Source organism: Osmia bicornis, chromosome 10 (assembly GCF_907164935.1).
Source record: "Osmia bicornis bicornis chromosome 10, iOsmBic2.1, whole genome shotgun sequence".
NCBI lineage: Eukaryota > Metazoa > Arthropoda > Insecta > Hymenoptera > Megachilidae > Osmia > Osmia bicornis.
Genome location: NC_060225.1, coordinates 4,460,407 through 4,477,044, shown reverse-complemented (window position 1 = coordinate 4,477,044; position 16,638 = coordinate 4,460,407). Strand labels below are relative to the sequence as shown.

The following is a 16,638-nucleotide window of genomic DNA, read 5'->3' as shown; positions in this document are numbered from 1 at the left end:
CATTATGTTTCCTAACAACCGTAAGCCCACTCCATGAACCTTGCAACAACCAGCCAGATCGACTCCCATTCTCAAACCCGACCCAGTCATCATCAGTCCATTACCACGTTGCGGTCAAACGTCTCCGGGCTAGAATCGAGCGATCAGAGAAAAGTCTTCCACGTGTCGGCCACGCTTCGAACCGCTCGTAAATCAGCACCATCAGAGACCAGGTAAGAGCTAGTAGAATCAAGCGATCGTGAAAGAGTTTCTCCAGACGAGGCGACGATTAGAAAAGTACCTATCTTTTTCTGTCTTATTGGTTCTGTTGATTCTCTGTCCTTCTTCTTTGTCATATTTGCATGTAGCGATGGGAATGATCGTAGTTCATCATTTTCAAACAATTGTGTCAGTGATGGGCAGATCGACTGACCGCTGAATAGTGAATAGTTCATGGGCATCTGGGTTACAATGGAAAGTATCAAATTTGAAAATTTGGGACTTTGGGAAGATAGAAATTTAGAAATATAGAAAGTGTAAGGTTTTTTAATTTTCTAATTTTCAAATTTGGAATAATGAAGCTTTGGAAATTTGGAGATTTAGAAATTTGGAGATTTAGAAATTTGGAGATTTGGAGCTTTGGAAATTTAGAATTTAGAAACTTGGAAATTTGGAAACTTGAAGATTTGGAGATTGAGAAATTTGGAAATTTCGAACTTTGGAAAGTTGGAAATTCGAAAATTTAGAAATTTAGAAATACTGTAGCTTTAGAAATTTATATTTCAAAATTCGAAAAATACAATTATAAAGTGTGTCGAAAATCATTCCCATCGCTATCCGCGTCCATCAGCAAGAGTCTGTCGGCGCGTGTAGCGGGAGGCCGGGGATCATCAGCTCGTGGGAACGAAGCGGCCGTCCGCGCTGAAGCGTTTCAGGAAGCTGACGGTGTTCCGCTCCCGCGGTCACCAGGGCGTCCTTAACAGCTCCGTGTACCTCCGTCCCGACGCCCCGACGCTTCTTCGTCGGCTCGAGTGGCTCGACGACGCCCACGCTCCAATCGGCTTCCTGATCGGCCACCGGGAAAATGGGAGCTTGTCTTGCTCGACAACCTTCTCTCCTACGTGCTCCTAATGTCGTTCGGTTACTTTTATACGCGTCGCACGTTAATTAGTTACTTTCCGCCGTTGATTGCATCGCCTCGCTACAAGCAGATACCAGTTGCTTATATACAGGCTGTCCCACAATATGTGAGTACAATTTAAATGATGAATTTAAAAATTAATTATTAAATTAAGATGATTTCTTCGACTCTAGACAGAAAAGAAAATTAATAATTTTTTAAAAAGTTTTTGAATTAGAAAAATAACACATTTTCTTTTCTTTTTCTTATTTATCGAAAATAGGATTTGTTTAAAAATACATATGAATTTATTTATCGATTCTGAACAAAAAAAAATTGAAAAGCTTTCTGCTTTTCTTCCAATTCCAATGCGTGTACATTCGCGTGCCAGCACGACATATTCGCGTGTCTCAGGCGTGCAACGCGTGCAAAAGGATAAGAAACGAAGCGTGTAAGCCACGCGAGGACAGTGATCTTCTTATAATTACGCGCACGCCGATGAACCTCGCAAAATCATGCAATTAAACGTAATTACCTGCCTTACTACACGGTGCGTCGGGAAATCTGCAATTAAAAGCGCGGCCTGCATAATCTAGTCTGATAATTGAGAAACACAGCTATATGCAAATTTTATAACTTTTGAAATCAAAAAATTGTCATCGTACATACCCTTGATTATCTAATTTATCAAAATTAACCCTTAAATGCATGATTTTTTAATTTTTACTGTTTTCTTTTTTTTTTCATACTTCGATTGAATGGATCAATGTAATATGGCATACAGGTAAAAGTAAAACTTTCACTATGGTTAATATTTTAATTAGGAGTTAAAGACAGTGTTTCGTTTTTGAGACACTATGCATTTAAGGGTTAAAATTTCGAGAATTCCTCCTCCCCTTGTATCGCGAAGTACGCAAACAAAATTTTTCGAAAAGTATCTTCACGAAACGAGTCTCGCGAATAAGTTACGAGCCCGAATGTGTACCGGATGCGCGCGAGGGTATCGCAGAAGTTGATGTATGATCCTTTAGCAACGTGCACCTGCCGGTTCGTGGTCGGCACTTTGACGGAAATCATGGATCTCCTCGGGACGGTCAAAGATCTCGGTAGCGTTACTCCCCGGCCACGAAAGATAAACCGAGGCTGAAATTTATTTTCCGACCGACGGCTAACGTAAAAGATCCCCATAGATCTCTGTTAAGAAGCGTAACGATCAAAAGGTGAAGGTCGCGAAATTGACCGTGGTAATCATTGAAATTACCCCGCTTTCTTCCCCTCTATCCAGGCTGATTCGTTCAATAAATTAGTGGTTTCTGATTCGGATAATCGTTCCTTTCCACTGCCAAATAGGATCATTGATGCCTGCCAGAGAGACGCGTCGCGATTGTGTTCGGTTAATTGGAGCGGATTAATTAACAAGTCTGGTGAAAACGAGCTGATCAATTTTCTCAGCCTCTGTATATATTGCCGTATAAGTACATTCATGGTAATTGATAATAAATCCATATATGGTGTGATTTTTCGAAGAGACCACCTGTAACCGACTTTCCGTTTCGAAATTCCCACGATATGGTAACACGTGGACTCGTACGTTCATGCATATTTATGAAACAACAATGAGATTCGATTTGGCTTATATCCTGGTCAATTCGCTCCCTTTTTTCCTTCTGCTTTCGTGCGTACGCGCGCGTTTCATTCATGAATCGGTCGCACAAAGTGGCCGACCCTCCCTCTGCCAATTCAGTCGCTACCACCCCTAGTGATTCACGATAATTTTATTCTTATGAATGGACGAGAGACGGGTAAACAGGAAGAGGTGTACGCGGAAGGGAATATATTTTAAATAAATGACGGTTCGCATGATTGCGATAACCCTGTGTTACTGATTGACGCAGTTTGGTAGCTCCTCTTTTCATGAACACTGGCAGGTGTAATTAGGGTTGGACAGGTTCATTTTTTTTTTAATTTTATCATTTAGGTCATTTGTTTCTTTTCTTATTTCTTTTTTTTTGCTGAGGAATACTGTCAGGTTTCAGGTCATTTTAAACTGAATTTTATTTTGCGAATGAATTATATTTGAAATGGAAAAATTTGTAATATAAATACTTGTACATTTTCTTTGAATTTAAAATTAATTTTTATTAAACAAGAAATTGAATATAATTAAGGTATTATCTTTATCGATATAATAAAGAAAGAAATATGTACAAGTGAAACGTTAACAAGACCCACTCAATAATTAACGTCTTCTTGCTGAATACAACATCTTCATTAATACAATCAAGGTTGTACGATGAGAACGTTAACGAGATCCTTTAATCATTATCTTGAAAGGGAACAAGATACTAAACCAGAAAATATAAACAACAGATACGGGTTTCGGTTTAATGAGACTTTACACGATATTTTCTCTTTGCATACTGGCGGTGGCAATTTCGATTTACAATAATTCTTGTTTCAATGACGTGTTTGAAGGACCCAAGCCGGTATCACTGACAAACGGCGAACAAGAGCACGAAATTCTCCTTCATTCATTGGCACACGGATGAAAAGGAATACGGCATTCAATTGCACGCCTTGGTCCGTGACCAGGTCGTCCTTTTCGCGACTTGCCGGACCGGAAATTGAAATTTCGCGTGAGAATATGCACTCCTTTGATGCCTGGCTTGCAATTTCGAACGACTGTTCACGGAAGTGTTTTCAATACTTAAATCCTTGAATTTACAATCGTTCACGCCATTCAAGGATAAAACATTTATTTACCAACTGATGTTTCCTTATTGGGATAAAATTGTCCAAATGTTAAGTTGAATTTATATCTAGAATGTGGTTCCAAACAGAACAGAGTTGAATAGCATAAGAAAATTTATTTGTCGATGAATGCAACAATGCACTTGAGAAATGCATATGCACTTTTTCTTCCATGCATCCAAGAAATGCATTACGCTCTTATTTTTAATAAAATTGCATTTCTTCTGTAGAATTTGATTAGAAATAGAAAGAAGTTAAACGATACAAGAAGATTCATCTTTTCTATAAGTGCAATGATGCACTTAAGAAATGATTATTATGCACTTTTTCTTTTAATAGAACTGCATCTCCTTTTGGGGAAAGGAGGATTGTAATTGATAATATATAAAATTTAATTAAATATAAAACGAAGTTTAATGGCACAAGATGCATTTTTCTGTAAGTGCAGTGATGCACCTAATGCACCAAAGTGCATATGCACTTTTTTGTTAAATGGAGCTCCATGGAAAAGTATTAGTAAAATCTGTAGCAAAATTATCTGCCAATATTATTATTTATTATCTTCCATAATATGTTATATAAATTTTAATAAGTTACCAAGAAATTTCTGTATAAATCTCCAAGATCCATTTAAAAGTCATCGCCAAACATCAAATAATTAATTAAAAGTGAGTACGCAGCATTTATTCTCTCTTATACCACTGTGGAACGAATCTGTCCAAAGAAACAGGCAGATGTGATGCAGTTCCCGTTACAGTTCCTCGGTGATCGATTGTGAACCGTAAAGGGGAAGCGTTTAAAAACGAGCTACATTACAGAAAACGCTTTTCACCATGTAAACCGACCGACATAATTGCCACTTTTCGATTCAACCACTTATCTACGAAACGAAACCGACCAATTAAGCCATAACATATTGGCAGGCTACAACCTTAACACGAATACACGAAAATGTTCTCACTGTGATGCTTCGTTAAAAAATAAAAAAGAAAACGTTATGGTAGCTTTCCCCCGCGTATCTCCATTTCACCACGTCTTCCGTGACACCTTTTATACATTTATGCATGCATTTACACCTTCAGTTTATTACACGTACGGTGTCCGGTAAATGACAGGGGTGACCATGAATATAAAAAATTTTCACACGTATCGATGCTATTTTAAGAAAATTATTAAAATTAACATTTAATGACAGGTTTTGGGAAAGTTGAAAATTTAATTTTAACTGGATACATTTTACAGTAGCGTTGTAAAGTTACTCTTTAATCTATCGAAAAATATAAGAAATTCTGTTGAAACGAATTCTTTTCGATCCTCCTGAAAATCAAGTCACCGCACGAAGCGGAGAAGGTTGAGAGTGACCGGTAAATCGCAGCAGAGGAAGACGCGTGCTTGCCACGGTACGCACGCGCTTCCTTACACGCGAGCGGATCGCGCGGTCCCAAAAGAAAAGAGGAAGAATCGGTTCACAGTCGGCTGAAGAAGCAACGAGTGCGACGGATAGGGTAGCGGAGGGGCAGGGAGGGCCCTATCGGAGGCTACCGTGAGAACGAGGCAAGGCCTTATGTCCCAGACGGACCCCTCAACCGGCACGAGGTCCGACGAGGATCGCCGCGCTTGCGAGACGCGGCGAAGAGGAAGGGGAACAGAGAACGACAGGTCGGGCCCCGGCCACAGGGCAGCCATTCGGGGCCCGTGCTCACGACAGAGACGACGATAGGCGCGAGCCTCACACGCGACTAGCACACGTCCAGGCCCTGAGCCGAGCCGCGATCGCAAACCGCGCTTCTTTTTTTCTTCCTTTTCTTTTCTTTTCTTCACTGAACTAGCTTGCTCTTTCTCTCTTCTCCTACCAGTCTCCGCCGCGAAGGAATGATTGATGTCTCTTCTTTGGACCTTCCTCCGGAGACCCTGGAAATTAATTGCTACTGGCTATGGTGTCGCGAAGACGCTTCATTCCGCTCGCGAAGACACTCTTTTCCAGTATTTGAATTGTGGTTTGTTACAATTTTTGAAAGAATTGAAAGATGGAAATTATTGTTTATGGCATTTCGCGAAAATATATTAATTTCTCCTGAATTAACGTATACAGATGCCCTTATCCTAAAAAAGTAGGAAATTAATATAATACATTTTTTGATCCTCGGATGACGGACCATGAAGAGAGCCAATTTTAATTTAATTTTGTATTTCATATTATATTACTTACTTTTTCAGGAAAAGGGTTAATAACTGTATACGTCGCCCTATCTCGAAAATTAGAATTTTAATTTATAATAATTCTTGACTATTAGAATCTCCTATTTTCGTTCATAGAGAAGGGATACTTTGCAATTCATTTTTCGCACCAAACAAATTTCATTTATTTAATTTCAAATAAAGAATAAGGTACCCTTAGAATGCCTCGGATATCTTCTCACTTTTTTCGTACGATTCGACACACCTTTAGCATTTTGAAGGCATACCATCGAGCCAGACGGCAGAAAATTATTGTCAACCAATTTCTTGCTGGCATACTTTCTCCACCGTGAACAATACTATCCTCGAATGATGTAATTTAGTGGGGATATGTCCCTTTTCTGTTGGACGCAATTTCACGTGGTCGCTTCTAAGGGGTATTTACCAACGCCTGGTTTTCCCTCGGGAGGTGGAAAGGGCATCCGGATTCGCGTATTATAAAATCTTGCACGGGGTCTTGGCCCCGCAATCAGCTGCAATAAAACATGAAAAAAGAAACGAAGGAAACACGGCTGCCTCTTTTTACGTGCACGCGAGCGAGACTTCGCTCGTAAAATCGTTCGAGAGGCCGGGGAGAAAGGAAACGAGCACCGATTTTTGCACCCATTTTGTACCATGGGTAGTGAACTTTCAAAAGGACCGAAAAGAAATCTTGTTTGTCAAATTACACTGCATGATTTCGATCCAATCCTGGGAGACTTCTTTACTTGCAATCTCGTGTAATTAATAATTACACCATGGGTAATTATTTATAGAAAATGGCACCTCATCTTGGGTACCATTTTCTCAAATTGTCTCCCTGTGAAAATCTTTAATAAAATTTCAATTTTCAATCATTTGGAAAATTTTGGAGTTTGCATAGTTAGGATTCTTTAAATTTTTTTTTAATTTTGTGATTACCATTTACCTCCAAAAATACTTGAAATATTTTATATTTATCTTTCATTCTTTTCTCGTGTTTATTAACGTGTTCCACGAGGAGGGTATCGAGTTAATTGGATTAACTTATTTGCACACGTGCCAACGTTCATTCTTTACCGATGACGTTGACACCTTCGGTGGTGATTACGAAATGCAAAGGTCCGCGCATAACTCTACTCACCGGAGCGAGCAAAATTAACAGGATCATTTATTTCAAATTAAAATTGCACACGCCGTAACTAGGATTACGTAAATCGTGAAAAAGTTACTTAACGTCGATGCATTCTAATGATTTACAGGGTAAAAAGAAATTTTTCTAAGAGATTGCGATACTGATGCTTCGAATTAATGTAAAAAGTATTTAAACGTTCGTATACTTTTTATCGTGTATCAGGTGGTTGATTTCGAAACATAGAAAGTTTAATGCAATTTGATGACAGAAAAGTATCACGGAATAGTACTTGTAATATATCAATTTAAAGCTTAAAGTATGACGAAAATAATGATATAAACGTATCTAGAATATTGCTAATACAAGATGATAGGTTGTGGATCGCAACGAACAATGCAAGGATTTCAAATTATAGAAAGTCTGACGTAATTTCATGCCGGAAAAGTATCACAGAATAGGATTTGTGGCACATGAAATTGAAGCTTAGACTTTAACTAAAATGGCTATAGAAATGGTTTATTAATATTTTTAATACAAATCGTGTCAGATTTTTTCAAACGATCCAGGATCATTGAAAGCCAAGTCCCTTTGCAATTTGTTGCTCGATCACGCGAGACGAACGTGTGCTTATCAATAGAATACGAGCGCGCAATGTCATTTAATAAAAGTTGGCTGACGAACGTGTCTCTCGGCTCCATTGACGGTATCAAAGATCGGACACGAGTCGTAAACATTCGCACGCTCCAACCGCGGCCTCTACGTTTCATTCTAGTGATAACAGTCTTGCGTGCTGGCACAAACGATAAACTATCACGATACCATGCCGCTTTCTACCCGACGGTGACATCATTGATTATTGTTTTCCTTCCTGGTAATTCCTCTGGTACCACGAAAAGCCAGTCGAGTACTGTGAGACCGAATAAGAATCGACGTATTCACTTTAATTGATAGAAAACGACACACCATTTCAATTCTCGATATTGATAATATTGATACCTATACATTCTTATTAACTGTTTCCGGTTTCGATTGCTAAGAATGTTTTGGTTGTACTGATAGGAAAATATAATTAAATCAGAGGATAATTGTACGTGCCTGATATAATTATTTTACAGGAGCATACAAAAGTATTTTTTTACAAGTGCAACGATGCATCCATAAAATGCATTTGCACTTTGTTTTAGTGGAACGGTATATTTCTTCTTTAGAATTTGGTCAGGGATAAAACGAAGTGAAATTGGATAATAAGATTCAATTTTTCTTACAAGGATAACGTTGCATCTTGGATGCATGTGAGAAATGCATATTATGCACTTTTTCTTCGTTGCACTTTTTCCTTCAGTAATATATTTTTTCTAGAATCTGGTTAAAGATAGAACGAAGTTTAATGGGATGGGAAGATTCTATTTTTCTTACAAAGACAACGATGAGAAATGCATATTATGCACTTTTCTTCGATGCACTTTTTCCTTCAGTAATATTCTTTTTCTAGAATTTGGTTAGAGATAAAACGAGGTTTAATGAAATAAGAATATCCATTTTTCCTTATAAAGGTAATGAATGATGCATTTTGGGTGCATATGAGAAATGCATATTATGCACTTTTCTTCGATGCACTTTTTCCTTCAGTAATATTCTTTTTCTAAAATTTGGTTAGAGATGAAACGAATTTTAATGAAATAAGAATATCAATTTTTCCTTATAAGGGTAACGAATGATGCATTTTGGATGCATATGAGAAATGCATATTATGCACTTTTTCCTTCAGTAGATTATTTTTATTACAAAAATTAAAATATCGCGAAAACAGAAAAAAAGGAAAATATTTGAAACTATCGTTACTTCCCACATTTCCACGAGTTTCAAAGAAGCCGTCGACTCGCGAACACGCTTTTATCTTCTACTTAGCACTCTCTCGAGCTGTTCGGAGCGGATAGTTCTAACAATTTCAAGTAGAGAGCTACATCTGCGTAGCTCACGTGGCTGTATCTGGTCGGTTGACAAGAGATAATGTTAATGGAGGGATTCGTCTGCCGGTTTATCGTGGCTCGAAGAGACCCGCTCGAAAATTCGACGATAAAGGGACCAGGTTCTTCACAAAGGGCTCCGTTCAATCTCGACGCGTCTGTTAATCGAATCGACTCTCTTAACTCTACATTTCGTCTTCTAGGGGCACTTGTTTGTGAAACTTCTTTGAAAAAAAAAAAGATGGAATTTTTATTTTACATTCAGTTCATAATGAATAATCTATCATTGATATTTAATAATTTTTCTTTATCCAATTTGCCAAATTAAAATCAATAATTTTATTTTAAATATTTAATTTCTATCTTTATACTATTGTATAATTAAAGTAAACGAAGAAGAAAACATTTTTTGTCAGTATGTATGGTAATACAGTAAATTATTGATTACACGATGCATAAGAAACATTATAAATGTTCAGAGTTCCGCTAATGAGCGACAAAAATTGCTTGCAACCTGGGCCCTAACCGTGGAAAGAAGAATTCTTAAAGGGCACTACAAGCTCACTGATTACAACCTGTCGAGTTTCATACCACGATTGTCCCTAAAAAAGCCCTTTAAAACGTGTCTGGTTTGGCCCTTAATGGTGTTTAAGTCGAGCAGCAAACGATCTTTCGACAGGTTAAATGATTTTAAATCGCGTAACGAGATCTTAAAAATGTCCTGTTTAAGTTCTCCACCGGTGCTCCTCTTTTTGAATGTTCATTAAAATGTTAAAAACTTGCTCGAGATAATTTCTATATGTACGCTTTTGGTTAATAAGTTATTAATTAATTAGCTGGTTTAATTTGATACTTCTCTGTAAATCACTGTATTTTATAATGGAATATTAATTCATACATTATTGAACGCATGCCTTAATTATCAAGATTTTCAATAAATTATTGCATTTTAAATATTTTGAGGATTCCAATTATTTTTTAACAAAATTTTAAAATTTAAGTAGCTGTTACATTTTCTATTTAGAAAATTATCAAGAAATTATTAATTTTCATTTAAATTGTCTCAAAATTATTTATGACTTTTGAATTAATGTTTCAGAATGCGATAGAATTTTTTTATAGAAGTGTTTAGTATTATTTTAAAGCTCCTTTTCTTGTAATTTTAGTAGAACTTGTAGATCATAATGTAGGTTTAATTTCTTAAAATTTCATTAGAATATTTCAAACTGTAATAAAGTTAGATATTTTTGATTGGTATTTCTATTTAGAAAATTATCAAGAAATCATTAATTTTCATTTAAATTGTCTCAAAATTATTTATGACTTTTGAATTAATGTTTCAGAATGCGATAGAATTTTTTTATAGAAGTGTTTAGTATTATTTTAAAGCTCCTTTTCTTGTAATTTTAGTAGAACTTGTAGATCATAATGCAGGTTTAATTTCTTAAAATTTCATTAGAATATTTCAAACTGTAATAAAGTTAGATATTTTTGATCGGTATTTGGGATCGTTTTGTGCCGGTGTAGAGCGTCGGGACGCTTCAAGGTGTAGGTGCAACACAATCAAAGCATTTTAGAGCGACCTTCTGCCGAAGAAGTAGCTTCTGCAGAGGGTTCGATGTTGGTGAGGGTAGCTGCCGCTTGAATGGCAGCGGAGAGTCAGTTTGTTCAGGGACTGCACGCGGTGCGTTCGCTTGTTTAATGTCAGTGAATTTCATGCTCTGCTGTCACAATTTAACTCACGTTTCTCACATCAACGTGCACGGAAAGTGTTGATGAAGTTTTCCCCTTTGGATTCTTTTACTTATTACAACATGTGACTTGAAGTTCTGTTTGCTTCCGTGTATGATTAACAAGTTTGGAGACACTTGGACGATAGAAAGGTAGAAGAAACGTTAATTAAAATTAATTAGAAATATTATAAATTAATATAGAGTTGATTTATTGGAATCTAGTGTCAGGTAGATGGTAATGGGTTATTTTAAAAAATTGATAAACTTCAAATAATTCTAAATAATATTTATTTCCATAGTAAATTTAATTATTAAATACAATTATTGTATCTTATCAAAGTGCTATTAATTTAATTAACATTGATTTGTATTGTTGCTGTTTAGGTTTTGAAAAACTGAATAGACACTGCGACACCTGCAATGATGTCATACGAATACCCTCACCCAGTTTCCAGGACGTATCAATATAAAAAAGTGAGTAATAAAATATAGAAAGTTAATAACAATTCTATTATTTCTTTTGATTGAGTAATTAAATGAAACTTAATGTATAGTTTTCTTTAGTTCTACACATCAGTTTCATGATTTTTTATTAATTTATGATTGGTATAATTTGTTTATATTTCAACAATTAATAACAATTCTATAATTGTTAAATAAGTGAATAACAATTCTATTGTTTCTTTCGATTGAGTAATTAAATGAAACTTAATGTATAGTTTTCTTTAGTTCTACAGAACATCAGTTGCATGATTTTTTATTAATTTATGATTGATATAATTTGTTTGTTTATATTAGATAACAAAACCATTGTTAGAAAGAAAACGACGTGCACGAATAAACAAATGCCTCGACGAGTTGAAAAGTCTAATGATTGATGCATTAGAGGTATGTATTCATCAACGTTTATACAGTAATTGTAAAATTAATTAACATTAGCAAGATTCTCCTGAAATACAGTTCCTTCCAATTTTCACAAAATAATTTATTTAGAACTTGAGAGAAAATTATTTTAGTGATGAAGAGTCTGCAAGCTCAACTTAGTTTCTACCTAATTACTCTAATTCCCTGCATTAATTACACTGTTTTAGGCTTCCAAAAAAATTCCAAAAATTCTAAAATTCTTACCAAAATCTCTGTCACATTATACAACCCTTTGTTGCATGAAATTTTTGAAACTTCTTTCTAGAAAAATAAAAATTGTTTCCCCTTACATAGCAACATAGATCCTAATTCTGAACCTTTTCAATTTTTTACTAACAAAATCTAATATAATCAAAGACACAATATCTTCCAATTCAAGTGTGACACATGTGACAGCATCAACGTTGAAAATAAAGACACTCTCTGAATCTTTAGCAATAGGATCAGTGTAAAGGTTACTAGCTCGATCCATCGTTGGTTAAATCAAGTTTACACTGCTCGAACGAGCACGTGCTATGCTTTTTTCTCTGCCGGTTGAACGGAGAAACCTTAGCAAAAGGAAGCCACGGTTTCTTGCTCGGCTTACAAGCAAGCACGCGGGTCGTTTGCGATACCACGTTTCCCCTGGTGTAATTTCACGAGTCCTGCTCGCAGCAGGAAACGCATTCTCGGCCTGCAACTAGCCGTGGAATCGATTCGCTGCTTAAATATATTCCTAGACCGTGGGAACCGTCTCTCTTGGTTGAGTGTCAAACGTTCAACACCGTGCAATTATGAAAGGCGGTAGCCTTAACGTGCTCATTACAACCGGTGCGTGGCGTAATTGCCGATGTCTTCTGACCGATAATGCTGTTCGAAAGTAAGGAGATGAGTTTGATCAGGAATCGAGATAAATTTCAACGCGTTCTTGTTATTCGTTCTACATCAGTTTATCCTCGAAACGAGAGCTGACGCAAAAAGTAATGACTGACTTCGGGATGTTTTTTGTTTTCAATTTTATTTTTAATGAGATAACGAGGGTGAACGTAACATTTCCGTACGGAGCTGAAACTTTAGAACGTTAATTGGAATTTTAAAATTGCTTCCAAAGTGTTTCAACAAATTTTGTAAATGATTCTATTAATTTGAAAATCGTTTAGAAATGGAATCTCTATTTTTGAAAAAGTAGCAGGTGAATTTTGAGCCCTCTTTGGATGATGTGCGCAACCTTTATACTAACAGAGTTTCTTTCTACTTTATCATCATAAGATACATATCAAGAAAAAAATTTGAAATTGAATTTAAAAAAGTCTTTAATTATTTGAACAAGATTTTTAACATATTCAAAACTAATTGAAGAAATTTCTCATTTCTTGAAGGATCAATATTTTTATAATAATTTAATTACCATGATACGATAATTAAAAAGTATTTCAATTAGTAATTATTATTCTAACTCTAATTCTAATAAGTAATTAATAATTAAAATAATATCTAGAGAATTAATTTAAAATTCAGAAAATGGTAATTAAAAAATTGTCAACTTTCTTAGGAATTCATTATCTCATAATGATCAAAAATGTCTCAAATTGCAAGGGATATTTTTATTATCAATCAGACCATGTTATCGAGAAAACCAACATTATTTAATGTCCATGGTGCCAGGTCAATCAGATTCCTCGTTGATCGTTCCATGGAATCACGAAGCGTGAACTGTACACGCTCAGACGCCTACGTGCTCCCCTTTGAAATTCAAATTCGTCTCGGTTCTTCTGTCGGTATGATCGCGTTAAACAAATACATTTTCTCCTTTTTGCCTGGATCGTGAGATTGCTGCTCGCTTTGATAATACTTCGTGCCATTACTTGTCTACCAGCGGTTACTTCGTGTGGAAAAAGTCTGGGAAAATTAGTGTGAAGCTATAGTACTCGGTTTCTTATCCCTCGGAGGAATGTTTGATCAAGAATCATCGATTCGACGAGGTATCGTAGGAAAGAATAATTATCAAATTAAAAACACTAACAATATTTTTATTATTTTTCCAGTACAAAAATATAATGACAAAAATAAAAATTTCAAAATTAACATTCATTTAAATTTCAAATAATAATGGTAATAATCTAGATGAATTTTAGCAACCCTACATGTTATTTGTTTCACAAAATTCTTCGGTTTAGTAACGATGAAAAATAATTCTTTGACATCATCGATGTTAATAACAATTCCTTTTAAAAGATGTTGATAGGCGGAAGGTTTGAATGGAAGATTTGTCACGGTTCGAACAGGTGTATCCAATCGCGATAAATGAGAAAGCAAAAAGATTGCAGCTTCGATTTCATTCACGATGCTTGACCATGCCATTTTTCCTGTCACGTTTACGCGGTATGTTTATCGATAATAAATTCGAAACGAGTTGATAATTACACTTTACGTTTACCCTCGAATTTCGCATCAGTCATGAATCGTCGACCACCAGGAATTTTTACTCGAAATATCAAACATAATTCCTCATTCGCAAATAAACGCGCCACGGGTAAGCTTCTGCCAAAGTACATCATTTCCTTATGACATTATTTTAATGTACAGAAAGTGCCGTCATAAGGAGAGTACCTAAATATCTTTCCTTTTTAAATTTAAAAATTTTATGTTTGAAAATTTATCATTTTTTTTTTAAATTATACAGTTATTGATGTGTACATTTCTTACACAATAAATTATAATTCTATTCGGGTTATGGGAGAAAATGATATTTTATTGTAATAATTAGAATTAAAATTCTGACTTTCTCCATGGTCCGCCGCCCGAGGGCTAAGAAATGCATTGTATTATATTTTTTACTTTTTTAGGAAAACTATCAATCATTTTATAGATCACCTTAGTATATTTAATAATAAATAAAATTCTCAAATATTATTTAATATACATGGTGTTCAATTAAGGGTGGGCATCCTTAGTAATTACTCTTTTCCCAATAATTTAATGAGTATCAAATTTGAGACATTAATCGCCACTAAATGAAACTTTTGACAACAGTTATCGGTGTTGAAACACTTTTAAAATCTACATCCTCGAGTACGACAAGCATGTTACGTTTTCATCAGTAACATCCCAAAGGATCACCCTTTCTCTCGTCGAATTCCTCGGGCGTGACCTGAAATCATGTCGAACGCGTGAACGGAAAATCAAAGAGGATTTATATGTTACAGACGGAGGGGGAGGACATCAGTAAACTGGAGAAAGCGGACATTCTGGAGCTGACCGTGCGCCATTTACAAAGGCTTCAAGGATCACAGTCTTCCGGTACGATCGCGACTAACGACGAGGTATCGGCTGAAAGTCGGTGGCTGTCCGGTTTCGGCCACTGTGCAGCTGAGGCGTACAGATTTCTCTCGGCTCTTCCAGGTGAAGGTGCGGAAAGGTTAGCAAGACACCTCGCAGCTGGTCTTCAGAAGAGCCGACAAACGAATTCATCGGTAATTATCTCTTCATCGATGATCGTGAGACAATGAGGCGAAAGTTACTTCTGACTGAGACCAGTCACTCGAGATTCGATCGCGCCTTCCTATGCATCCTTTAACCCTTTCACTTCAACATATACACGGTATTCATTTCAGATATTTTTAATGATTTCGATAATTTTTCTTTTCTTAAGTATTGCTTTGCATTTCTAATGATTCTTCCTTTTTCTTTTCTTTTTCAAATGTAGTTATATTGATAAATTTTTATTTAATTTGCAGCTAAAAACAAATATATTAACGCAGATCTTAGCAAACTTGAACCTCACGGTCGACCTGGTAACACCACCCCTGGGAAATCCTGTGGAAGATAGTAGAATAACATCCACGAATCAAAACGCGATTAATTATCCTGGTGCAGTTCGCGATGGAACGTTCAATCTTCCGACTACTTGCAACTCAGTTGGAATGATTGATAAGAATGAAACGATAGATAGGGCTGATGTTTCTGAAATGAAAGATTCGAGAGAGCAGCGCGCTGCGAAGAGGATCAAAACGGAAGTCAGAGCTGAAGATGATGAAGAAATTGATGTGGAACGCGTTGATGAAACTGATCCTATGTGGCGACCGTGGTAGGGTTCAGAGAAAGTTTAATAATGCAACTGATGCAATGGTTTTTGTGATTAATAGTGTTAAGGGTTCAATTGATTGCTTTAATTAGAGTTAAAAAATAATGAGACAAGTATCTTTATCGGTGAAAAATATATTTTCAAATCAATTTTGTAATAGTACAATGAATATCATTCCTGTAACTAATGTATAACGATGCAAAAATGAAGCACAGAGTGTAGAAATAAATATATCATTAATATTGTTAAATATAATATAGATATACAATAGACATATTACAGTATAAATGTAATATAATTAACATAACATAATGTAGAGAAATTTTTAAACGTACAATATTTATCGATTTCAAGAAACTTAGTAAACTAATATAGGTTTATTGTAATTTTTAAGTTTAATCTTTATATTTGTGATATTTCTATTCCTAGTTACATGAGATTGAAAAGATTTTAATCATAAATATTGAGAAGTTACAAATATTATAAAGTGTATTTATTTCAGTTTTATAAACAATTTATATTTACGTTGAGAAAAATAATAAGGTAAAAATATAGTTCATAGTAATATAGTAGCATACAATTTTTCTTAGTAATATGTTATGCCTTTCGCAACTCTGTATAAATTATCTTTATTTGTTAATCTTAATTTTAACGCTATTAACATTAAAAGTAATTTGCAAAAAAAATAGTGTAATTTTCAATTAATTTAATTCCTTTCTCCAGCCATTTATTGTATTTTATTAAATGCGTTTCTGCGTCTAAGTGGTCGG

General features: G+C 35.4%; 1 protein-coding gene across 3 annotated transcripts; it reads left to right on the top strand.

The window, feature by feature from the left end:
• Positions 1–21: 21 nt before the first annotated feature.
• LOC114873889 (enhancer of split mgamma protein-like) lies at positions 22–16,428 on the top strand. Of its 3 annotated transcripts, none has more exons than XM_029182659.2 (5): positions 22–212; positions 11,266–11,355; positions 11,680–11,769; positions 14,991–15,257; positions 15,522–16,428. In XM_029182659.2, exons 2-5 carry the CDS (start codon positions 11,302–11,304, stop codon positions 15,873–15,875), a joined length of 765 nt encoding a protein of 254 aa, XP_029038492.2. In that variant the 5' UTR covers positions 22–212; positions 11,266–11,301; the 3' UTR covers positions 15,876–16,428. The 3 variants fall into 3 exon arrangements, with proteins under 3 accessions (XP_029038492.2, XP_029038494.2, XP_029038493.2); XM_029182661.2 differs by lacking the exon at positions 22–212 and adding an exon at positions 812–1,226; XM_029182660.2 differs by lacking the exon at positions 22–212 and adding an exon at positions 10,591–11,031.
• The last annotated feature ends 210 nt before the right edge of the window (positions 16,429–16,638 follow it).